The sequence below is a fragment of the Caenorhabditis remanei genome, chromosome II (assembly GCF_010183535.1).
Source record: "Caenorhabditis remanei strain PX506 chromosome II, whole genome shotgun sequence".
NCBI lineage: Eukaryota > Metazoa > Nematoda > Chromadorea > Rhabditida > Rhabditidae > Caenorhabditis > Caenorhabditis remanei.
Genome location: NC_071329.1, coordinates 6,895,592 through 6,919,187, shown reverse-complemented (window position 1 = coordinate 6,919,187; position 23,596 = coordinate 6,895,592). Strand labels below are relative to the sequence as shown.

The 23,596-nt window shown below is 39.1% G+C and overlaps 8 protein-coding genes across 8 annotated transcripts; 6 read left to right on the top strand and 2 right to left on the bottom strand.

Annotated features, from left to right (window-relative positions):
• Positions 1–834: 834 nt before the first annotated feature.
• Positions 835–1,824, top strand: GCK72_004961 (uncharacterized protein; the record flags this gene model as incomplete). Its single annotated transcript, XM_003117080.2, has 3 exons — positions 835–928; positions 980–1,287; positions 1,333–1,824. 3 exons carry the CDS (start codon positions 835–837, stop codon positions 1,822–1,824), a joined length of 894 nt encoding a protein of 297 aa, XP_003117128.2.
• A 333-nt stretch (positions 1,825–2,157) lies between these two features.
• GCK72_004960 (uncharacterized protein) lies at positions 2,158–5,120 on the top strand (the record flags this gene model as incomplete). Its single annotated transcript, XM_003116955.2, has 7 exons — positions 2,158–2,241; positions 2,286–2,423; positions 3,495–3,817; positions 3,875–4,261; positions 4,307–4,739; positions 4,790–4,866; positions 4,916–5,120. 7 exons carry the CDS (start codon positions 2,158–2,160, stop codon positions 5,118–5,120), a joined length of 1,647 nt encoding a protein of 548 aa, XP_003117003.2.
• Positions 5,121–5,452: 332 nt separating this feature from the next.
• GCK72_004959 (uncharacterized protein) lies at positions 5,453–8,227 on the top strand (the record flags this gene model as incomplete). The annotated part of the gene is made up of 9 exons (XM_003116977.2): positions 5,453–5,504; positions 5,735–5,826; positions 5,875–5,982; positions 6,028–6,125; positions 6,178–6,552; positions 6,602–6,671; positions 7,049–7,597; positions 7,646–8,006; positions 8,058–8,227. 9 exons carry the CDS (start codon positions 5,453–5,455, stop codon positions 8,225–8,227), a joined length of 1,875 nt encoding a protein of 624 aa, XP_003117025.2.
• Positions 8,228–8,551: 324 nt separating this feature from the next.
• Positions 8,552–11,307, top strand: GCK72_004958 (uncharacterized protein; the record flags this gene model as incomplete). Its single annotated transcript, XM_003116998.2, has 4 exons — positions 8,552–8,558; positions 8,609–8,704; positions 8,787–10,983; positions 11,037–11,307. The coding sequence occupies 4 exons, from the start codon at positions 8,552–8,554 to the stop codon at positions 11,305–11,307; spliced, it is 2,571 nt and encodes an 856-aa protein (XP_003117046.2).
• A 719-nt stretch (positions 11,308–12,026) lies between these two features.
• Positions 12,027–14,826, top strand: GCK72_004957 (uncharacterized protein; the record flags this gene model as incomplete). Its single annotated transcript, XM_003116703.2, has 4 exons — positions 12,027–12,033; positions 12,084–12,197; positions 12,276–14,493; positions 14,547–14,826. The coding sequence occupies 4 exons, from the start codon at positions 12,027–12,029 to the stop codon at positions 14,824–14,826; spliced, it is 2,619 nt and encodes an 872-aa protein (XP_003116751.2).
• A 138-nt stretch (positions 14,827–14,964) lies between these two features.
• GCK72_004956 (uncharacterized protein) lies at positions 14,965–16,610 on the bottom strand (the record flags this gene model as incomplete). The annotated part of the gene is made up of 4 exons (XM_003116927.2): positions 14,965–15,189; positions 15,234–15,419; positions 15,467–16,414; positions 16,467–16,610. The coding sequence occupies 4 exons, from the start codon at positions 16,608–16,610 to the stop codon at positions 14,965–14,967; spliced, it is 1,503 nt and encodes a 500-aa protein (XP_003116975.2).
• A 307-nt stretch (positions 16,611–16,917) lies between these two features.
• Positions 16,918–17,812, top strand: GCK72_004955 (uncharacterized protein; the record flags this gene model as incomplete). The annotated part of the gene is made up of 3 exons (XM_003117482.2): positions 16,918–17,016; positions 17,117–17,210; positions 17,289–17,812. The coding sequence occupies 3 exons, from the start codon at positions 16,918–16,920 to the stop codon at positions 17,810–17,812; spliced, it is 717 nt and encodes a 238-aa protein (XP_003117530.1).
• A 232-nt stretch (positions 17,813–18,044) lies between these two features.
• Positions 18,045–22,293, bottom strand: GCK72_004954 (uncharacterized protein; the record flags this gene model as incomplete). Its single annotated transcript, XM_053724964.1, has 5 exons — positions 18,045–18,509; positions 18,556–18,693; positions 18,742–19,216; positions 19,769–20,001; positions 22,174–22,293. The coding sequence occupies 5 exons, from the start codon at positions 22,291–22,293 to the stop codon at positions 18,045–18,047; spliced, it is 1,431 nt and encodes a 476-aa protein (XP_053589158.1).
• Between the last annotated feature and the right edge of the window lie 1,303 nt (positions 22,294–23,596).

Below are 23,596 nucleotides of genomic sequence, written 5' to 3'. Positions count from 1 at the left end.
GTTTTGTCTAAAAGTGGGTCAGATAACTTTTTCTTGTATTTAATTATTTTCAAATATGTTCCCAAGCACTTTGGTACACTCTACATTTTAGCTGACCCAAATATGCAAATGCCCAGTGGTTGCGAAACGTCGTGGTTGCGAAATGTCGTAGTTGCGAAACGTCGCAGTTGCGAAATGACTAGTTGCGAAATGTCGCAGTTGCGAAGTGTCGCAGTTGCGAAACCTACGTGAGTTGCGGAATGTCGCAGTTGCGAAATGTCGCAGTTGCGAACTGTCGCGGAGCCATTAATGTCGATTTCTCCCTTGATAATAATTTATACCAAATGTTTTCTCTACTAGATTCATTATTTTTGATGTATTTATTGATCTGAATTGATCTGATTGATTAATAAATGTTTTAATGTACTTTTTAAACAAAAATGAGACAAAATATAGTGAAAGAATATTTTAAAGAACGCCTCAACTAGAGAAGTGAAATATGACGGATTCAACGGAGGTCTGTGATGCAAGAATAGATTTTTATGATTTCAGAATTTATAGCCACATTTATTGCAAAAAATCTTTTGAAAAATCAACTAACAATAAAGTTTTGAGCTCCCTCTGAAAATAGTTCTAACCACTTTTTCCGAGAGGAGTACACGGCCGAACTTGAACGTAGAGCGCACTTACATTATATGCGAAACTTCGTCCGCGTGGAATTTTTGATTAATTTTTGAATTAATTTCCACGATTACAACATGATTTTTACTGATTTTGATGCATTCCACTAATTTTTCTATTTTTTATGTTCACTGTTATTTTGCCAATATATTTCTCAAGCAATCAAATTGCAGAATGTCGCTAAAATGTGAGACTGAACGGAGCAAAACGTGGCAAGACTTTGCAGATGGTGTGCCTTGTGTTTTAGGTATTGATGAGGCTGGACGAGGTTTGTAAAAAAGTTCTATCAACTAAATTAATAAGATCAGAAAATTTTGAGGTCCTGTTCTCGGTCCGATGGTTTACGCAGCAGCCATTTCCCCACTTGATCAGAATACCGAACTGAAAAATCTGGGAGTAGACGATTCAAAAGCGTTGAATGAAGCGAAACGAGAGGAAATTTTCGACAAAATGAATAATGACGAAGAGATTCAACAAGTTGTTGCCTACGCGATTCGGTCGTTGTCTCCAGAACTTATCAGCGCTTCGATGTTAAAAAGACACAAATATTCATTAAATGAAGTTTCCCATGATGCCGCAATCGCATTGATTAAAGATGCGTTCGCATGCAATGTTAATGTTGTGGAGGTACTTTATAAAATTGATTTCTAATTCAAAATATTCTTTTTGCAGATCAAAGTGGACACTGTCGGACCGAAAGCCACATATCAAGCGAAACTCGAAAAGTTGTTCCCTGGAATTTCGATTTGTGTCACTGAGAAAGCCGATTCATTGTTCCCAATCGTCAGTGCCGCCTCAATCGCTGCGAAAGTCACAAGAGATACTCGTTTGAGAAACTGGCAATTTAAAGAGAAGGGCATCAGAATTCCGGAGAATGGTTATGGAAGTGGATATCCAGGAGATCCAAACACCAAGAAATTCCTCCAACTCAGTGTCGACCCAATTTTTGGATTCTGTTCCCTGGTACGTGCATCATGGAAAACTGCTAGTGCGATTGTCGAGAAACGTTCCGTACCAGGATATTGGGAGGATGATGAAGATGAAGGAAAGCCACAGAGTAAGAAAATGAGCGGGTGGTTGCAACCGAAGGATGCGACAGAAGTTCCACCAAAGAAACATGTTTATTTCAAAGAAAGGCATATGAAGAATATTACCACTTTCTAGGTTTAATTGTTCTGCATTTCTCACTTTTAGCACATTTTAATTTTTTTCTGTGTTCTCAATCGATTACTCACTTGTATAACATGAAACATTTCACTTTTACTGTAAAGAAACTGGTATAACCTTGTATTCTGATACTCTCACAATAAAATGTTCTCAGCGCAGCGATTAAATATGTGAAATGTTAGAAATAGATCCGTCCAGCTCGGTTTACAAAAATTTCTGCTCGTAAATATCATTAAACTTTCTAATTTCTCTAACAAAAGTGTATCTAAAATCAATTTGCAGATGGAGATAAACCTAACGAAGATCGTGTCAACACTCTTTCTAAGTTTCATGTTCTATAATTTCTTCCAATTGTATAAACTGTTTACACCAGAGTTATGCGCCGATCATGACTCCGATTCGTTGTGTTATTCAGTAAGAAAAACATTCATTTTATAATTAAAATTAGTTATTTTTAGCCAATTATCCGACCGAACGGTGAAGGATTATTCGATTTACTTCAGCTACGCGTCTACTTTTCGACAAAGAAAGATGCGTTGGAGACGTTGGTGACGACTGTGGAGAATGTTCAAATTGCTGACGCTTTTCAGAAAGATGTACGGCTTTTGAAAACTAAAAATATTGTATTTGATTGGAAATAGTGCCCGAATGAGAATGAATACTTCGAGCGAAGAACAAGTGTTCGTACGTCGTATCGGCACTTCCAAATGCCCGCTGTTTCTCAGATTTCGGGAGAATGATAAATTTTTCGTAAACGTTTCTTAAAACCAGTGTGTCTTCTCGAGAGAAAATTCTCGAGAAAAGGAATTCTCGAGAAATTCTCGAGAGATCTCTCGAGAGATTTCTCGAGAAATTCTCGAGACATTCTCGAGAATTCTCGAGAGTTCTCGAGAATTCTCGAGAAAATTCTCGAGAAATCTCTCGAGAATTTCTCGAGAATTCTCGAGAATCTCGAGAATAGGTTTTTGAAAATTTTGTTTACTATTTATGGCGCGGTGCGGAATTTTGGAGTGTCGTTGTTTTTTTTGTCAAATATTTGTATTATTAAAGCTTTATTGACAAAAATATAGTTTATCCATTAGTTATTATTGAAATTTTTCTCGATTTAATGAACTCGGTTCTCTTGTTAAAAATGAATCTCTTTCAATTTAATCTCAATCTCTATTACACTTCTTCACATACTTATTTTAGTAAAATTGGTTTTTTGTGAGTATTTCGTGAAATCACTCCTCGAGACCTGAATTTCTCGAGAATTCTCGAGAAATCTCTCGAGAATTTTCGAGAAAAATTTCTCGAGAATTCTCGAGAAATTCTCGAGAGATCTCTCGAGAGATTTCTCGAGAAATTCTCGAGACATTCTCGAGAAAAATTTCTCGAGAATTCTCGAGAAATTCTCGAGAGATCTCTCGAGAATTTTCTCGAGAATTTTCTCGAGACCGTCTCGAGAAGACACACTGCTTAAAACTGCGATTTTTGTTCGTAACCTGTCGCCTTTTTACTTTTTATTCATAAAACGAACGTTGGTTTTGAACAGAGAGCATTTCTGAAACTTTGCATCTAACCCATTTAAATTTACAAGCTCAGTGTCTTTTGATACATAATTATACAGGTTTACAGTCAAATAAATGAAAATTCCTCTCCTATAACTATTTACTTATATTTTTCAGCTCCAAGTAAAAATCCCGTCGTCAGTCGCTAAGGATGGCTACCTCTACGCCCATACAATTCTCCTTCCTCACAAATTCGAAGGTCACAATCCGATGTCAGCGCCTTGGAAAGTTCACGTAGCTGCTCCAATGATTGTTTTCCAAGAGCCAGTTGCGAAAACCTTCCAATTGTTAGGGGATTCGGAAGATGAACAAGTGAAGAAAGTCGAGAAGAAACCGAAGAAAGTTGTCGAGTTGGCTGCTCACTTCCGATCAATTCTTCCCGTGAGAATAGTTTCCGAGCCGAATCGTTATGTGAAAACGAAGATTAGTGGAGAATTGGCGTATGTGGCATGAAGAGCATGAAACAAATGAGAAAATAATTAATTTTATTTTTTCAGTGATTTCCTGACAATCCAGCGACACAATCAAGCAGAAGGATATCTCCCAATTATGTTTGTCGATGAGATGAGTATGCGAAGCAAACATTTATACGAGTTGTCTGACTTCCAAAAGGCTGTAAACTTGACGATTAGTTACGAGCCAACGAGTGTTGCCAAACTACTTCTTCTCACTTCGACCGCCCGTTCGACACATCAATTAATGAGGCATGGATTCAAAGACAAGGATATCGATGAGTTGAGAGGTCTTTTCACAGAGACATCGATTATTCTTTTGATGGTTACTTTCTTCGTTTCCACACTTCATTTGTTGTTCGACGCGTTGGCATTCAAGAATGATATATCTTTCTGGAAGGGGAGAAAGTCGATGGTTGGATTGTCTACAAAGTAAACATTTGAATAAAAAAATTATTTTATTTACAACAATTTCAGAACTCTTCTCTGGCGATGCTTCTCTCAAACCATCATCTTTTTCTACCTTTTCGACCAAGAAACGTCTCTTCTTGTTCTAATCCCCGCTGGAATCGCCACTGTTATAGAATACTGGAAAGTGACTATAGCTTACAAAGTCTCGGTTTCCTGGCGAGGAATCAAATTCGGAAAGCACTCTGCCGAGGAAAATGAGACTGATTCAATCGATTCACAGGCCATGAAATATCTATCGATACTTCTGATTCCTCTTGTCATTGGTGGTGCTATCTACAGTCTACTGTATGTTCCACACAAATCATGGAGATCTTGGCTTCTGGAGACGTCGGCCAATGGAGTGTATGCATTTGGATTCTTGTTCATGTTACCTCAATTGTTCGTGAATTATAAATTGAAGAGTGTCGCTCATCTTCCATGGAGAGCGTTTATGTACAAGGTATCGATCAGAAAATTTTCAGAAATTCTGAAAAATTCATATAATTTCAGGCCTTCAACACTTTCATTGATGATCTCTTCGCATTCGTGATAACCATGCCGACCGCCCATCGTATGGCTTGTTTCCGGTATTGACTCAAAAGTTGTTATACTCAAATACATGTTTGTTGTTTTCAGAGACGATATCGTGTTCTTGGTGTATCTCTACCAGAGATGGTTGTACCCAGTCGATTACACTCGGATTAATGAGTTCGGAGAGGGTGGAGACGATAAGAAGAAGAAGGATAAAGTTGAGCCGGAAATCGAAGAAAAATCAGAAGAAGTGGATAAAGAAGAGACTGGATCTGGAGCCGTCAAACGGCGAACTGCGATGAAAACCTAATTTATTTAATAATAATAATTCATATTTATTGCGTTGATGTTCTTCTTATTTTTACTGGTTTCAATTGTTCATGAATTGTGATTCCTTTCTCCCCAAAGAGTGACTCAATAAATCGGAGTAACTCATGATCTTTCTCGTTTCTCGGAGGGAAACAAGAAAAAGCTCCTTCTCTAAATGGACACGAAATGGACTTGTTTGGGGGGCTTTTTGCTTTTCACACCTTATTTGTGATCGTGCAAACAATCTGGGAATAGTATGGGGGATTGAGGAGAACGCAGGGGAGGCAAGGTTTTCGGAAGAAATGAGTTTATTCGAAAGAGCTTAGTTTAGAAATGAAGAACATCGTGACGTGGTTGCTCGGGATTACTGTATTACTTTTTGGAGGTGAGCATGAGAAAACTTGTGAAATATTTCGAGATTTAGAGCAGGTGTAGAAAAGTTTTTAACTTGAGAAATCTTCAGAATAAAATTTTTAATATTTGGTTAGTTGATGGCTTTTTTGAAGCATGTTCAGTTGAAGAGGTTCATCGGTTTTTGTGGTGAGACCCATTTGAATAATCTATTTTCAATGTGATCAATGTCTGTATTTTCATAAATTCCCTCATATTTTCCAGCCAGTCACGCTGGAATCGCTGATCGATCTTGTAGCAGGCGACGAGTTGGATACATCACCTCTTGGGGAAAACATCCTTTCAGAGATGATCAAGTAAGAAACAAAGTCACTAGAATATACCCGAAATCATCTTCTTTCCAGGCTGAAAAACTAACTCATTTGGTGTTCGCCTTCTTTGTTGTGGGTTCAGATGGAAGTATCAAATTGGAAGGAGATGCTGCGAAGGAGAGATTGAAACATGTCAAAGAGGTTGGCTTCTAATTTCTCGTTAAACTACAGTAACCCATTTTTCAGGTAGCTTCTCGTCACCCAAATCTAAAGTTATTGTATGCTGTTGGTGGATGGGAGAATTCTCAGTATTTCTCAGTGCTCACTGCGGATCACTCAAGGAGGTACGGTAGCTTTCAAGGCATTGAAGGGGGCATTGAAATCCAAAAATTCCAGATCAATTCTAATCTCGAATCTTATCAAAGCCATCAAAGAATACGGATTCGACGGTGTTGACATTGATTGGGAGTATCCTGTGACGGGCGGTGCAGTTGAAGGAACTCCAGCTGACCGTCGAAACTACGTGAATTTGATGAGAGAACTCCGGAATGAACTGAGAGAATTGGAAGAAGAAACTGGAAAAAGTTATCTGATTTCATTCGCTGGAGCAGCTGGACACTGGGTACTGAAACCAGGATATGATCTACAACAGTTGATGAAATATTGTGATTTTGTGAATGTGATGAGTTATGATTACTTCGGAGCATGGGCTTCCAAGTGGGGAGCTTATACAGGACCACCTGCTCCACTTAATTTTGCGATGCCGAAGAAGTGAGTGAGGTTATTGAATACTGACGAATTTTCCGGTGTTTTTTTTTAGATTTTCTGGAAGAATGAATGTGCACGCGACGATGAAGGATTACAGTTGTCAGATCAAGACTACTAATAAGGTGAGAATGCTACAGTTGAATTATATCATCTGAACTGAAAGTAAATAGAAAACGTTTTCAGCTAAATAATGAAATGATCAGCTGAAAATATTATATATTTTGTTAAATAGTCATTCTTTCGTAGCTTCAGATGAAGAGGCTTGAATTTGGTTAGGTGATATTACAGGACATTTCCTCAAACCTGAAATAAAGATTTAGTTTCGATTCAGACTGTTCAGGTACTGTAGGGTTACGGTAGTTTTCGGCTAAAACTGAACCATCACTGGCTGTAACTCGACTACCTTAAAATCGAGAAAAGGCATTTTCTATTTTTTTCTCCATGTGCTGTCTATTTTCTCAACTTTTCGAGATATGTACAGTAGTCTGAAAGTTTTCAGATCAACATGGGCGTCCCATTCTACGGTCGTTTCTGGAAGAACGTTGGTGACGCTGTCGACTCATCGGATGACATGTGGAGAACAGCCACTGCAACCAACACAGAAGGCACGAAATTCGAAGGAGGAGACGTTCAATGGAGGGATCTTCATGAGAAGTTCGATGCCACCAGAACGAAATTCCATTCTGGTGCAAAAGCTCCATTCATCTGGATTCCAGAGAACAAAACTTTCGTTGGATACGAGAATTCAGAGAGTTTGAAACATAAAGTTGGCTATATCGTTGAGAATAATATCGGAGGAGTTATGATATGGGCTATTGACTTTGATGATGACCAGGGTACACTTCTGAATTCTGCAGCTTCTGATTCTCTGTGTGCCACGTCATCTAAATCTTTCAATTACAAATGTTCACCAGTGGATGATAAGAGATGGTGGACATACGATGATAATGAAGAGTTGGCAGGAATGTGTGGAAAGTCTGCTCCATTGATAGAGGGATATTATCCAGTTTGTGATCCAGATGATCCAGGTCACGCGTGTTGTGGAAAGGTTTGTTCATCTCCTTTTTTTTCGCATTCAAAACTGTAAGAATTTCAGTACGGTTACTGTGGCTCTGGGGCCGAGTTCTGCTCTTGTCCTGAATGCATCGACTACGGTACTGACCCCAATTTGATACTCAAAGAACCAGTGAAACCATCTCAAAAAATCACTTGGTACACATCTGATGCAGGAGAAGGAAAACGTGGAAGATGTGGACGAGATGTTCCACCAATGGAAGGAGAGGCTCCGACGTGTAATCCAGATGATGCGAATGCTCACTGTTGTAGTAACGGAGGATACTGTGGAAACTCGAAAGAGCACTGTGAATGTGTTGGTTGTATCGACTTTTCGAAGCAGAGAGATTTCAAGTACAAACCATTGGAGTGGTGGACATTCTCAGAGAATCCGGCAAACGTTGGTAAGAGAACACAGTTGATTGGGACAAAATTGACAAGCATTTTTGTTTCAGGTCGATGCGGGTACGATGCTCCACGTTTATCCACTGGAAAAATTCCGAAATGCGATCCGGATTCTGAATCATTCTGCTGTAGTAATAGTGGTTACTGTGGAAAAGGAGAACAGTACTGTTCATGTTTGGGATGTGTTGATTTCAAGGCTAATCCTGCTTATGAATATTGATGGAAACTTCTGTTTTTGTAATAAATTATTCTTTTCTAAATAGTTTCGTTTCAGAATACAAATCAAACACGCGTCGAAGGTGCACCAGTGCACTGTGGTTAATCTTTGCTCGCCACGTGGCGTTTTAAAACTTCCCCGAAAATCCACGTGAAATTATTTTTCACGTGACCTCTCTCTCTCGGATTTTCAACAACTTTATTGATTACGTGGATTTTTTTCTTTTTTAAAATAATTTATTTTCTCGTTATTACTGTCAAAAGTATTCGCTATTAAACCGTCTGAAATTATTCTGAAATCCAACTTTCGATATTCCAATCAAGTTCAATGAAAGGTGAGTAGTTTCCGAAGCATCTTAAAATCTGAAACCATCTGAAATTTTAGTTTGGAAGCTCCTATTCATCGGAATTCTCGCCGTTCCTTGTTATCTGAATGCTCTCTCTACTACTGACAATCCTCCAGTATCCATTATCGGAAAAGGTGAGTCTTGCCATATTATCTAGCGAATTTCATAAAATTCGCGAATAAAACTAGTTTATCTATTTCAATTTTTAATTTCCAGAAGGGAGTTTTTCCCGAATCTCCGAAATGATTGGTGCTTATGCCCGTGTCAGTATTGGACTCTATATCCTTGGAGAGTTAATCGAACCATCCTCTCCTAACCTTGCTATAGCTGGATACATGAATATAAATGAGACAATCGTTGATGCCTGGCTGAGAGTTGATGGAAAAGAAGCTGTAACTGTGGTAAACGGTATAACACGTGCAGCAGGAAATGGAACGAAGGGAATACAAGTTGATGACTACTTGGATAGAATCACTGCATTCGAGAAAATCTTCACAGAAATTGTAAATGGACCACCAATCCCTTCGAACTCGGAGCTGGAGAGAATGGGACAGATTATTGATGGATTTAAACAAGCTAGCGATGTTTCAATTGCACGGTTAACATCACTCGAAAAAGAGATCAAAGCAGCTATGGAAATGTCTTATGTAAATTTCTCGGTCTCGACGGAAATCGACGAATTCAGAAGAGTGAATAAAATAGCGATATATGCGATGGAACAGTACCCTGGTGAGGTGAAATCGGTGACCGAAAAGCTGAAAAAATTCGATGGGATTCTGAACTTCACTGATATCTATGGACCAATTCAAAAAAGAATAACAAAATACGATGAATACTTGACTCAAAGCAATACAAATCTGAACATTTCCAACCTAGCGACAGTTCAGAAAATCTTTTCGAAGTCATCAGACTATCAAGTAGCATCAAAAATAGCTGAATCGCTCAAAACATTGACGCTTCTGGATGAGACTTCATCACTCGGTCGAATCTGGGCGGAAGTTTTCAAAAATGATTTCACGGAACTGGAGGTACTAAAACAAGATCTCGATAGTCCATTGTTGAAGAACACATTGAATAAAGGAGAGGATCTGGAAGTGCTCAAAAAAGTGATGAATCCTATTTTCGACATCGGAAAAATCGTATCAGGATTTTGGACTGATTCTGATGCTATCTTCAGAGATATAGACTTCAAAGAGCAAGCAAACATCATTCAGCAACTTTTGACTAATATGGCGGAGGTATCTAATCTCGAGAAGTCAGTTGCTGCTGTATCTTCGATGTTGAAATTGAAAAACATTTCGAAAGAATTGGATGATTTTAAGACAAATTATGACAAGATCAATTTGGATGGATTTCTTAAACAGTCACAAATTGTTGACAAACTAAACGAAACACACAAATATGCATATGAAGTTAATATCCACATTCCTCATTGGATAAGTGTCGTCGAAGAGGCTGAACGGACCAAAAGTTTAAACAACTATAAAGAAGCGTCGAATTCGGATAAGTACGAAAAGTTCAAAAATGATCATCCATTGAGTACTATACTTGCCAACTATGGTGAAGCAGTAAAAGATATTCGAATAACCTTCTCCTCTAATATCAACTTCCCGAATAGTCAAGTGAATGCGATGTTCGCAATGGCCACATCTCTCAATAAGACGATGGAAGAGAACGAAAAGTCACTTGCAGAAGTTAAAGCGGCTCTGAACTTTATCAAGATTAGTCAGAAAGGAGAAAATTGCGCTCATTTTGTTTCCAAAATCGGTACACTTGAGAAAATTATGGATGAAAAAAGGAAGCAGTTGGATACTGAAAGAGAGAAACTCAAGGATTCGCCAGATGCCGAGTTCTACAAAGAAGTTGTGAAACTGAATCGGGGTTTCAATGTGAAAGCGAAGCTAGTTGCTGGTTCGAATCTATTCAAAATATTCGATAAAATAGTGAGAGACACTAAGTTCGATAACTTCTTCGAAGCAGGAGATGTCCTCTACAAAAAGATTCAAGAGGTGCCTTTCAGTAACAAGAACCGATTCAAATTGATCCTGAAGATGAAGAAACTCCAAACTATCAAAAGTCGTTATGAAGAGTTGAAGCAGGAGATTTTGTTGCGAAAACACCGCTATAATAATGTGCCGATGGAAAATTTGATTCAACTGAGATGGCTCATCGAAAATCTCTACGAACTTCCGAATCCAGAATTGAAAGTGGAAGAATGGAAACAGTTCGCCGGCCTCGAGTCGCTCAAAAATAATACATCGGGAGGAAACGAACTCGCCAATTTCGAAAAAGCGATCGAGGGAATTTCCGATTTGGACTTTGCTGAGTATCAGAAAAATGTTCCAAATACTTATGCAAACTTGAGAGCACTGATACGATTCCACAATGCAATTCTAGCTACTGAGAAAGTTTCGTAAGTTAAACGCATTTCCTTCCGTTTCTGTTCGATTCTATTCAAAATTACAGGTCAAAAACCTTCTGGGATTGGAATCATCAGTGGATCGAAATCGTGGGATTCGTCGCTATCACACTGATTCTAAATGCTCTTGCATACGGCGGGGCTGCTTTGTATATCAGAAAGAAGAATGTGACTCCGGAAGAGCTGGCGAAAAGAAAGGAAAGAAAGAAGTTAGAGGAGAAGGAGGAATCAGAAGAGAAGGCAAAGAATAAAACAGATCCTAACAGTAAAGCTAAAGAAAAGAAGGGAACTACTACTAATGTTAAAGCCAGACGCTAAATAATTTCTTTTTCTTTTTGTTTTTATATTTATAAATAAATAAATTTACTTTTACCATTTTACCAAAATCATATCATCCATTCAACATCTACGCAGGCTTCATCAGGATCAGTAGTCTATTTGGCGACTTTCTCTTCTGATTTAACCAAACTTGAATGACAGATGCCAACAAGAATCTTCAGATTGACTGGAGCGGTCTCATCAATCTCCTCCTTTTCTTCGATCTGAAATTAATTCAAAAATGATAAACGAAATCAATACCATTCACTTACAATTGGTTTTTCTTCCTTGACTTCTTCAGCTGACTTTCGTTGTGCTCTCTCGACAAAACAAACATTTTCCGGTTAAACACTTCATGGGGAATCTGGAGGTATACGGGAAGATGCGCCAAAGACACACCAGATGATTTCAAGGCTAATCCAGCTTAATAAATTATTCTTTTCTAGTTTCGTTTCTGAACACGAATCTAAAACGCGTTGAAGGAGCACCAGCCTTTTCTAGCCACGTGGTAGGAATTATTGTTTTGAAATTCCAAGGAAATCCACGCGAAATGATTTTTCACGTGACCTCTCTCGGATTTTGAGCATCTCTAGCGATGACGTGGATTTTTCTTTTTTTTTAAATAATTGATTTTTCTCATTATTACTGTCAAAAGTTTTCGCTATCAAACCGTCTGAAATTATTCTGAAATCCAACTTTCGATATTCCAATCAAGTTCAATGAAAGGTGAGTAGTTTTGTAAGAATCTGAAACTAGAAAAACGTCTGAAATCTCAGTTTGGTACCTCCTGCTCGTCGGAATTTTCTCCGTTCACTGTCAGAATGCTCCGTCTTCTACCTACGATCCGCCAGTTTCACGTGTTGCCAAAGAGCCGAACCGGAATGGAAAAGGTGAGTCTTGTAATATTATCTGGCAATTTTCTCAAAAATAGCCAAATAGCTTCTTTATTTGAATTTTATGTTTTGCAGAAGGGTTATTTTCCCGAATCTCCGAGATGATTGGTGCTTATGCCCGTGTCACCATTGGTCTTCACATCCTTGGAGAGCTAATCGAACCAACATCTGAGAACCTTGCAATAGCTGGATACATGAATATAAATGAGTCAATCGTTGATGCCTGGATGAAAGTGAATGGAAAAGACTCGAAAATTATTATAAAGGAGATAACGAGCATCAAAACGAGTGGATTTCAAGTCAATGGTTTTCTGAGCGAAATTGCTGCGTTCGAGGACATCTTCACACAATTCGAAAAGCTCCCACCTATTCATACAGAGCAACAGTTTACGGAAATGGGCGAAATTGTAAAGAATTGGCAAAGTGTAACGGATTTTCCACTGACACGGTTGCAAGCACTGGAAGGAGAAGTCAATGTAGTTGTGGAGCAGTCAGAAACTACTGATTACAATAAGCTGGAGTCAGAGAAGAAAGACGACTTGGAGAAATTGAATAAAAAAGCGATGCGTGCAATGAAATTATATCCTCAGGAACTGCGAACTATGGCCAACCACTTGAAGATGTTCAACGGCGTCCTTGATTTTACTGATCTCTATGGACCGATTAAGGAAAGAATCGAAATCATCAAATCGTACCAAACTCGAAAAGTTTCATCTCTGAAAATTGGAACTTCAGCTGAACTTCAGAAAATGTTTTCGGAGTCTACTAAGTTTAATATTGGATCACGAATAGCCCAAATGATCCAGCTATTGACGCGCATGGATGATACTTCATCACTCGGTCGAATCTGGCCGGAAGTCTTCAGAAACGAATTCACGGAATTGGCGGTGTTGAAGGAAGATCTTGATAGTAAATTGTTGAAAGACACTTTAAATAAAGGAGAGGACCTTGAAGTGCTCAAAAAAGTTTTGGACCCTATTTTCGACATTGGAAAAATCGTATCACTATTTTGGACTGATTCTGATGCTATCTTCAAAGATAACGACTTTCGCACTCACATCGACGCAATCGAACCACTTTTGACTAATATGGCTGGCGTGGAATCATTTGGTCTCGATAAGTCAGTTGCTGCTGTTACAAATATGTTCAACTTGACTGCCATTCCCGATGAATTGAATAGCTTCGTGGATCATTATGATGGCATTATGACGAAACTTGAAGAATACCAAGAAATCCTGCGGAACATAGAGGAGTACCAAAAGGAGGCGGACTACCAGAGAGGATTAAAGATGATCGAAAATGTTGATGAATGGAGTGCTGCTTTCGGTGATTTTACTGGAGGAAACAATGATGCACTCCGAAAAAAGATTAACGAAGAAAAATATTCTCCGTTTCAACACAAAATCACAAACAAGTTCCAAGAATTCAACGACAAACTCCAAACACTCCGTGATAGTTTATCTAAAGTCAACTTTACTTTGTTCCCGAGTACCGGAGTGAAATTGCTCACCGATGTGACCAATACTCTCAACAAAACCTTAATCAATAACAAGTTGCATCTTTCACAAGTCAAAGCAGCTCTAAATTTCATTAAAGCTGGTCAGGGAATAGGTGGAAACAAGTTCGATGAGCTCGTAACCAAACTTTCTAAGCTTGAAACTATCATAACTGAAAAAAAGAAGCAGTTGAATACAGAAAGAGAGAAACTCAAGGAGTCACCAGATGCTGAATTCTACAAAGAAGTTGTGAAACTGAACAAGGGGTTTGAACTGAAAGAGAAGCTAGTTGCTGGTTCGAATCTATTCAAAATATTCGATAAAATAGTGAGAGACACTAAGTTCGATAACTTCTTCGAAGCAGGAGATGTCCTCTACAAAAAGATTCAAGAGGTGCCTTTCAGTAACAAGAACCGATTCAAATTGATCCTGAAGATGAAGAAACTCCAAACTATCAAAAGTCGTTATGAAGAGTTGAAGCAGGAGATTTTGTTGCGAAAACACCGCTATAATAATGTGCCGATGGAAAATTTGATTCAACTGAGATGGCTCATCGAAAATCTCTACGAACTTCCGAATCCAGAATTGAAAGTGGAAGAATGGAAACAGTTCGCTGGCCTCGAGTCGCTCAAAAATAATTCATCGGGAGGAAACGAACTCGCCAATTTCGAAAAAGCAATCGAGGGAATTTCCGATTTGGACTTTGCTGAGTATCAGAAAAATGTTCCAAATACTTATGCAAACTTGAGAGCACTGATACGATTCCACAATGCAATTCTAGCTACTGAGAAAGTTTCGTAAGTTAAACGCATTTCCTTCCGTTTCTGTTCGATTCTATTCAAAATTACAGGTCAAAAACCTTCTGGGATTGGAATCATCAGTGGATCGAAATCGTGGGATTCGTCGCTATCACACTGATTCTAAATGCTCTTGCATACGGCGGGGCTGCTTTGTATATCAGAAAGAAGAATGTGACTCCGGAAGAACTGGCGGAAAGAAAGGAAAGAAAAGAAAGAAAGAAGTTAGAAGAGAAGGAGGAATCGGAGGAGAAGGCAAAGAATAAAACAGATCCTAACAGTAAAGCTAAAGAAAAGAAGGGAACTACTACTAATGTTAAAGCCAGACGCTAAATAATGTATTTTTCTTTTTGTTTTTTATACTTAAAAATAAATTAATTTACTTTTACCAAAGTGAGACCATTAGTTAAAGACGGAGAAAACGGTTTCGGTCTTTAAATATAAAATCAATAAGATTGCCGACTAAATGATTTACAGAAGACCTTGTCGCTTCAAATCTTCGTACATCTTTCGTGTGACCACATTTCCACTGGAATCTTCGTATTCCTCATCGATATCGGGATTCCACTTGGCCATCTCCTTTTCGGTTTTCAGTTTGTTCCACAAATCAAGTGCATCCTTGATTTTGGTGATATTCGCAAAATGAGATGTATTAGGAATTCCAAGACAACGCATTCCATGGGAGTGACGCCATTCCTTAAAATGAAGTTTTATATCAGCTATAGATAATAAGAAATTACATTGAAATGCTTCTGGAAGGCTTTCGGTCCCTTGTATGTTTGATTTCCGCATATTTCACACGAGTACGACAAATTCAAACCGTGAAGTTTGTACAACCAATATGGAATCGGTTTTCCGTCCCAACCGAGTGGAAGATTCTTCGGATTATATGGAGCGCTCTCGTCAATCTCCTCTTCTTCTTCGATCTAGAATTAATTCAAAAATGATCCAAAATCAAATATATTTTACTTACAATTGGTTCTTCTTCTTCTTCTTCCTCAACTTCTCCAGCTGATCTCGCTTGCTTTCGCTCCACGTTTTCACGAGTTCCTGTCCGTTCCTCCGATAGAATTTCAGCGAGAGCCATAATGTGCCCTTCTGCTTGTGCGAGTGCGAGATTCTTAGCCTTTTGTTTATCGGCATCCGAATTGTTCGAAGCCATCGCCGCCTTCTCGAGATCCGATAGTTTGTGACCTTTTGTAGCGAAGAGACGATCTGCTCTCTCTTTCAAAGTTCCACCACACTTCAGACCGAGAGCCATCAGAGCGCCCTTCAATCTTTCCAACCCCAATCCTTCTAATTCTTCAGCACTGTTATACGGTGACAAGTCGACTGCAGCAGCTTGTGGGCCACTTTTGCTCTTATCAGCTTCCCATCCAGGTAAATTTCCGCTTTCGAATGCTCTCTGAATCGTCTGATCAACTTCAGCGAACACTGCATCCAAATCATGTAGTGGGCGAGTTCGTTGCATGAATGACACAAGATAATCTTTAAGAACGTTGACATATTCCTTGTAAGCACCGGTTTTCTTTGTGGTGTTCTTTGGAATCTCGGTAAACTTTTCGAAATTGAGCAAATAAGTCATATAATCAACTCGTTTGACATTCTTCAAATTAATGAACTTGTCATACTGAGCATGAAGGTCAAGGAAACGTCCGTACGCCTCTTCATCACTAAATTCAACCATATCTGGTTCCGCACGCTCTGGATTTATAATTTCTTCATTGATTTTCTGGAATTCCACAGTTAGTGGTTCCGCGAGCTCATCTGGATTCCTTCTGTGTGCATCTTTGATGACTTTCAGTCTAGAATAGAACTCGGCGAACTCGTTTGGTCCGGAGACAGCATCCATTTCCATATTTTTAGAGCCATCCTCGTCTTTGTAGAATTTAGCGAGCTCTGCGGAGACTTCATAGTATCTCTGAAGATAAAATAATATGAAAGCTTGAAACAATTATATTTCATCAACTTACATCCACGAACTTCTTCACTCTCTGCTCGCTATTCACTTTCGCTTTGTGTGTCAACTTCTCAGCGATCTTCTCTTTAACCGTTGAATCAATTAACCGTTCTCGCTCTTCGTGCAGGTTTCGGATGGTTTCTAGACACGAATCCATGATTCTGGAACAAGAAACATTTAATACTATTTTAATTCAATAACTTTATACTGAGGATCGAACAAGATTTTGATAAAAACTTGAAAATTTAGTTCAAAAATTCAAGAAGACGATTTTTCGAATGTGTGCAGTTGTGCGTGACGGTGTTCCCAACAGCTCTCTACGTCCAATGCATTTAAGATGACGCGCAGGGTGTCTAAATAATTTCTCTATTTTTAAAACACTTTTTTAAATATAAATACAAAGTTTCTTCAGCTTCTTTGTAGTTGAAAATTTGAAAACAGCTCACAAATCACATTTTACAGGTATGCTGGCCACGGGAGGATCAATCGCCAGACGGTTAATCCACTCTTCGTGTCGATTGGCTTGCGAAGGAAAAACCAAAGAAGTTCCGAGCCCAGAAGAGGTAAAAATTTGTGTGGTTTGTAGTTTTCGTGTTTATAGAAAAGCTGCTAAAAACTTTTTATTTCTGAAACGTTTCTGGAACTTTTAAAACTCTCTTTCAGGCCGGCTACGCCTACAATCATGTTGAACGAAAAAAGGGAATGTACAAGCCACAACACAGTATTGCCGAGCAAATTTCGTACATGAAAAGTCGAGGTTCGTCTTCTTCTTTATTTAAAAACCAATTTTCGCTACTCAAACTTCAACTCACTCATCAAAAACTTAATTTTTCAGCCTACGCGGAGGCTTACAAAGGACTTCCAATCTATAGATGGTACAAGAGAAATATCAAAGGACAATCAAAGCTTCAACCACCACCGAGACTCTTCTGTATCGACAAACACGGGCGGTTCAATCTGAATCACGCCTGTCCAGTATGTCGTGACGAATACCTTTACTTTGACTACCGCAACCCATCTCTCATCGAGCAATTCCTGGCTGACGGCACAGATCAACCAATCGACATTCTGAAAAGCGGTCTATGTCGTGAGCAGTACACACTTCTCCGTGCGCAACTTCTGAAGGCTCGAGAACACGGAACGATCACTTTTGGAGTGGAATTCCGAAATTTCGACTATCGTCAATGGTACAAAAGTTGGACAGAGGAACCAGGGAAGCCGGTGGAGAGAGCCGGTGTACGTCTTCAAGATATCCATCCGGACCCACTTGTACACTTTCCAACGTTCAAAAATGACAAGAACAACGATTGGGATCAGTGGTGGATTCGACACGACAAATTTGCGAAGAAGGCTAAATAATTATTGTTTTGTAGTTTTTTCTCGTTTAGTATTTAGGTCTTCATCGTTGTTCTTGTTGATTTTATTGAAAAAAATAATACTTTCAAAGATTTATTATTTAAAAAAAAAGAAAAGAGATTGGTCGGTAAGAAAAATAGGAAAAAGTAAGAATAACCCGTAAAGTGTAGCCCTAAAAATAGGAAATAGGACGGCAAGACATGAGATTTGTGTCAAAAATAATGAAAAAAACCATTCAAACAAGAAGACCGCCACTCGTCATCACTGGATAGTTTCCAGTCTCCACAACCGACGGATCACTGGACAATGGAATTTCGTTCGGAGCATGATAATGACTTATTACCCGTGCATTTTCAGTCTTTTGGACTCGGAATGCACTTTTATATGGTTGTTTTTTGGCTCCCAGCTGTTCAGATAACCGAATTCCAGGTGACAAAATCGGCGAAGGATCCACCGAAAGCGAAATTCCAGCCTTCCCAAAAGGTCTGAGGCCACTAGAAGCACCAGAAGATCTTGATGACGTGGAGGAAGGTGCGGGTGAATCAAGCATCGGTGCGAACATCGACGGAACTGAATCTTGCGACGCATTCCTTGATTTATAGTCCGAACTTAATGGAATAGTTGAAGCAGGAACGATGTCTGATTGACCACCGCCAGAAGATCGAGAACGAAGACGTTCGTACATGTCATAGTCCGGAGTCTGGAAATAGAAAATTGGAAAATAAAAAACAGTACAAAAAACTTACATCTCTATCAGAAGGCTCCGCCTCCAAATGTTGTCGTATTCGGAGTAGCGTGGCACTTTTCGGATCGAAACTCACTAATGACGTGACATTAGTTGGAGTGATGTGGGGGGAATTGACGTCTTCTTCCAGGTCTGGTCGCTGAAAAAATGTTAAATGAAAACTAGATCGAGAAACAAAACCACTCACTCTCAACACCAGTGACTTCTTTTTTATTGGTTTTGTATAGACGTCTTCAGGATTATTCTCCTCTTCAGATGATCGATTTGAGGAGCATGGAGCACAGTCTGGAGCCGGCATTGCTGGACGAGGCGTCTTCTTTTTCTTCTTTGAATTCCTCTCGAATTGCCCTTTTACCTCTTTTTTGACCTCTGCCGATGACTTCTCTCGAGATGAACTCAAGTCGTCATACTGAGAATTCAAATATCCACTACTCGAATTATTAGTTGTCCCCGTGCTCGGTGCCTTTGCAACTTTCGATGCACTAATCTGAGCATAGTGATTGATGGATTGGGAGCACGATCTGATGGGCTTCTTTTTGATTTCAATGAGAACTAGAATTGAGAAAATGGAGGTGACGATGGCGAAGATGATGTGAAGAATTGATTGGGAGGCTTCGATTGAGTAGAATGGGATTAGACAGGTTTTTTGGACCCATTTTTTTCTGTAAAATTTTTTTTGTGAAAGAGAGATGATGAGTTTTGAAACGAGTTAGAAAAGTATGGGATTGATAGCTGACGACGAGGAGATTCTGATCTGACTTTTCCGATTTTTGCTATGATCAAGTAGATTTTTATTGAATTATACAGAACAAAGGTAGAGCTTCATTTTTGTAGTGGACAACTTTTTTGTACGGACACTTCCTAGAGCGGTATAGTAGTTTTAAGTGGACAGCTGAAGAATCGCACTATTTTGCACTGAAATTGGTCGATTTGAGAGAGAAATTACTTTGTCGATACGTAACTTGCTAGAGAGTGCTCGCACCAAAAAGTTGTCAACTACAAAAATGAACCTCTACCTTTGTTTTGTAGGATCCATTAAAAATCTACTTGATGGGAGAATCAGTATTACCATGAAACACTTTCAAAAATGAGCAATTTGAACTGAAAACGACCAAAGTTTACAACCTTTCACCCAGTACTGTTAAAAAAAACTTGGAATCTTTCTTATCTTTCCAGTTTCCTGTTTCATTCCAAACCTCATTTCAACAACTCACCTGATCACATCAAACTCCGCATCACACCCGGGCGTGAATCTCAAAAAGAACGACGACGAATATGGTAGTCCCGCTGACAGATAAGGCCTTGAAATCTCTCCGAAAACTCCAATGTACCATAGGAAAATGAGCACATTGACAATGACGGAGAGAGCATTCGAAGTGAGGAGAGTGTAGAGAAGTGGCCGACGTTTTTGAGTGGCACCGAAGAGACCGGATATCAGAAACACTATCTGAAAGTATTGAGACTTGCTTTATCTATATGTGTCCCTTTTCTTTGTATTTCAAATGTAAACTTGGAAAACTAAACCCTCTCTTCTATACCCATAATTAGACCTGCAGCGAGGTCAACCCCCTTCATGTTTCGGGAGAAAGATGACAATTATATATGTAGTTGGAGTAAGCAAGCGTGTCTCTTTTACCGACAAAATAATCATGATGATCATGTCAACTGTATAACTGTTCAGTTAATTACAGGGGATCTGTCTGCTAGGATCTGTGGCGCCTGGACTAGGAATCCAATTGTCTGAAATCTAGTCCCCAAACGTCATCCCTATAAAGTTTCCCTCTGAAGAAGAGGACAATCAAATGGGAATTAACATTTTCTCTCCCCCGAAAACACAGCAGGTGAGGAGCTTAGCGTCCCGCCCGTTTCAGGGTCATTTCGTGTCTTCTAATCCTTCTTTTTCTTCTTGAAAAGTACCGTATAAGGAGACAGAAATTATTTGATATATGCCAATTTCTCTTTTGAATAGGCGTTGAATTGTATAGTAGTAGGTTATCGGGAGAGATCCCCTCTCTCTTCAATCGAGATAACGGGAACGGTTTTTGGTATATAGTTATGTGAAAAGAGGATAGAGAAAGAGAGAGAATTATGCGCCGCCTGTTCACGGAGACGAATATGACACGCAATTTAGAATGGAAAGCCTCTTTCTCTCTCCCGATGCTTGAATAATCATCTATTGATGGGAGAGATGAGGAGATCAATGACGATAATCCGATAATTTTTGATTGGAAAACTGGGATTCAGAAATGAAGAAGATTTGGGGATGGAGGAAATAGATAACGAGGATTTTCAGAACTACTATAATTGCGGGTTTTCAGAACCGTGCTTTTTCAAAACGTTTTTTAAAGAAGATATTTAAAAAAAAAAACTAAACCAACAGTAGTCTTCTTAAAAATGAGAGACTGTAACTTATCCCCGTGTTGTCCCGAATAAGAACTGCCTGAAATAGAACTGATACGACTCCGGGCGGTTCTATTGTGGGCGGTTCTGATTAGGGGCACCTCTTTAATCCCGACCACTGAATCTCTGGAACTAAACTATCGTCTCTTAGCCCATCCGCATCTCAACTTTCAAAAACTTTTCCTCTGAGAAATTTCCAGATTATTTTCCCATTCTTCCCATCCAATCACCACCTCATTAATTTCCCTCCATTTCTTCCCAAAACATATGACACAAACCCAATTTGTTCTGTGTTGTATCCGCTAGTCATTTTCATCTCTCTTTCTCCGTTTATCCCAGCCAATCAAGTTGGAAGCCTATCTGCGCTGAGCGGCATGATCTCTCAATGTTCTCTTTTATTTTCTGCCTGACACTTGAAACAAAAAGCCTCTCTCTTGTACCGCCCGTTTTATCAGGAATTAGAAAAAAGTGGGAAAACGAGAAGAAAGGGTGGGGGGATGCCGGTGTCTTCTTCAATATCTATCTGAGCCTTCGGACTATTTGCTCATGGGGGGACAAACATAAGGGAAATGGGAAATGATGTTTATTCGTATTCATCCAAAACGAGGAGCATTGAAAGCGGCAAACAGGTTGAGAGAAGAGACAGACAAGGTAATGCTTAATGCCATTCGGATGATTCGGTCAGTGAGATGAGCTGTTTGAGAGAGGGGAAGAGAAAGAATAACTGGATTAACCGGTACGCTGGTGAAATATGAAATATGAAACCAGGTGCGGTGGTTGACCAGTTTTCAGAATTCTAAGGGGAGAATGGGGTAGTTTGTCTGTGAGTCCGGATCTCCAAGATACTCAGGAAAAGTCTCGTAAGACTTTTGTAAACCGGTTCAATGAATGAGAACAGGGTTGAATAACAGGAAAAGTTTTTTCACGGTTTTGAAACGTCTCGGTTACAAAACGTCCGAAGGAACGTATTCCTTGTGAGTTCTTACTTGTACCAGTTACAATCGCTTATCGCTTACGAAGTCTGTCTATATGTCTGCCTATCCGGATTTCCTAACTATCTTTATCCCCTTGTTCTTTCCCTCCCTGATCATTGACACGTTATTTCCGGTTCACTCAAAATTTGCTCAACCTTATGTCTAGCTTATCCACTTGATCAACTAAAGATTTTCACGCATTTCCCCCATCCCCTGAAATCAAAAAACCACTTGTCAAAACTAACCTGCACAAAATCAAAAACGACAACGACCCAAAGATTTCCAATCAAATCGAACACGAGCCGCGCGATCGAGAGAAGCGTCCACGTGGCAAGTAGAAGTGAGAGCAGCCACCGGATAGACATCGGCTCTCATGCCTTCATTCGATGGACGGAAAGTTATCTGGAAATTGGAAACTCCGTGAACGAACAAAAACTTTGAAAACGAGTGTGTACTTTTCGAATGTGTTAAATGTTTGATTAGACCGACTCCATGTAATGTTAATAGGATGATAAACGATAGGAATTCCCCTCTTATCAAAAAGGGAACAGACATAAATGACGAGAGAGAAATGCGTTGGCGGGGAGGAGACGGGGACAGAAGTAGTTTTGAAAGGAAAGGCGAGAAAAACAGTGAAGAATGGCTTGAAGAGGCAAATATCATCTTCATAAATAAATAAACAAATTGAGTTGGAGTTCGCGAAAGCACTTTTTACGATTGGCAATGAAAGAGGAGGGGATTAGAGAAGGGTCATGATGGAGTTTCACATTTTTATAATCACATTATACGATTCTCGAAATTTGAATTGACAGAAAATTAAATTGACAAAATTTTTGAGGAAAATTAGAAAAGACATTTCTGAGAATAACAGTAAATTTTCAAAATTTTGGTAACTGTAACTAGAAAATTACAGATCTTTAGACGGATTGGAGGATTTTCAAATACTTTGAAACATTTTTAGAACTATAAGAATTGGAGGTAACCTAAACAGACAGATCTGGAAGATATTTTCTGTACATTCCAAGATTTTCGCTTAATAGAACCGAATTATCTCAAATTTATGTGATTTCTGTAAAACAAGCTTAGATCTCCGATTTTCAAAGTTCGCCTATCTACAAAACTAAAAAAAGTTAGAAAAAGTATTTATCTACAAAAATAGAAAACATGGATTATGGTTCGTTGACTTGAAAATACCAAAATTTGAAAAGGTTAATTTTTTTTTACATCAGAATTAATATCGAAAAAGTTGGAACAAGGGTTACTGTAAAATCAGTTTCAGTCTAGGTCAAATGGAAGTTTTCAAATCTGAAACAGCTGGAAACAATGATACGGAGGTTTGAACAATCAGAAAATTCAAAATGAACGAGATGGGCGGTCCCAAAAATTTCCAGCCAAGAACTGTACTTCTACCTGCGTGTCTTCACTCTCTCTCACTCCCAATAGCTTACACGGGACGGAAAATATACACACATAGAGACAGAGACAAATACCCGAATGGACCTCCTTCTCCTCTTCTCCGAATGCGCGGGAATCGAAAAAGTGAGATAGTGGAACTGTTTGAAGAGAACCCAGGCAGATGAGAAGGTAACTGACACGCCCAGTTTCGATGTGGGAGAGAATAGAGAGAAGGTATTAGGTTGACTTGTCGAAGAGAAGAGAGTCGAATAG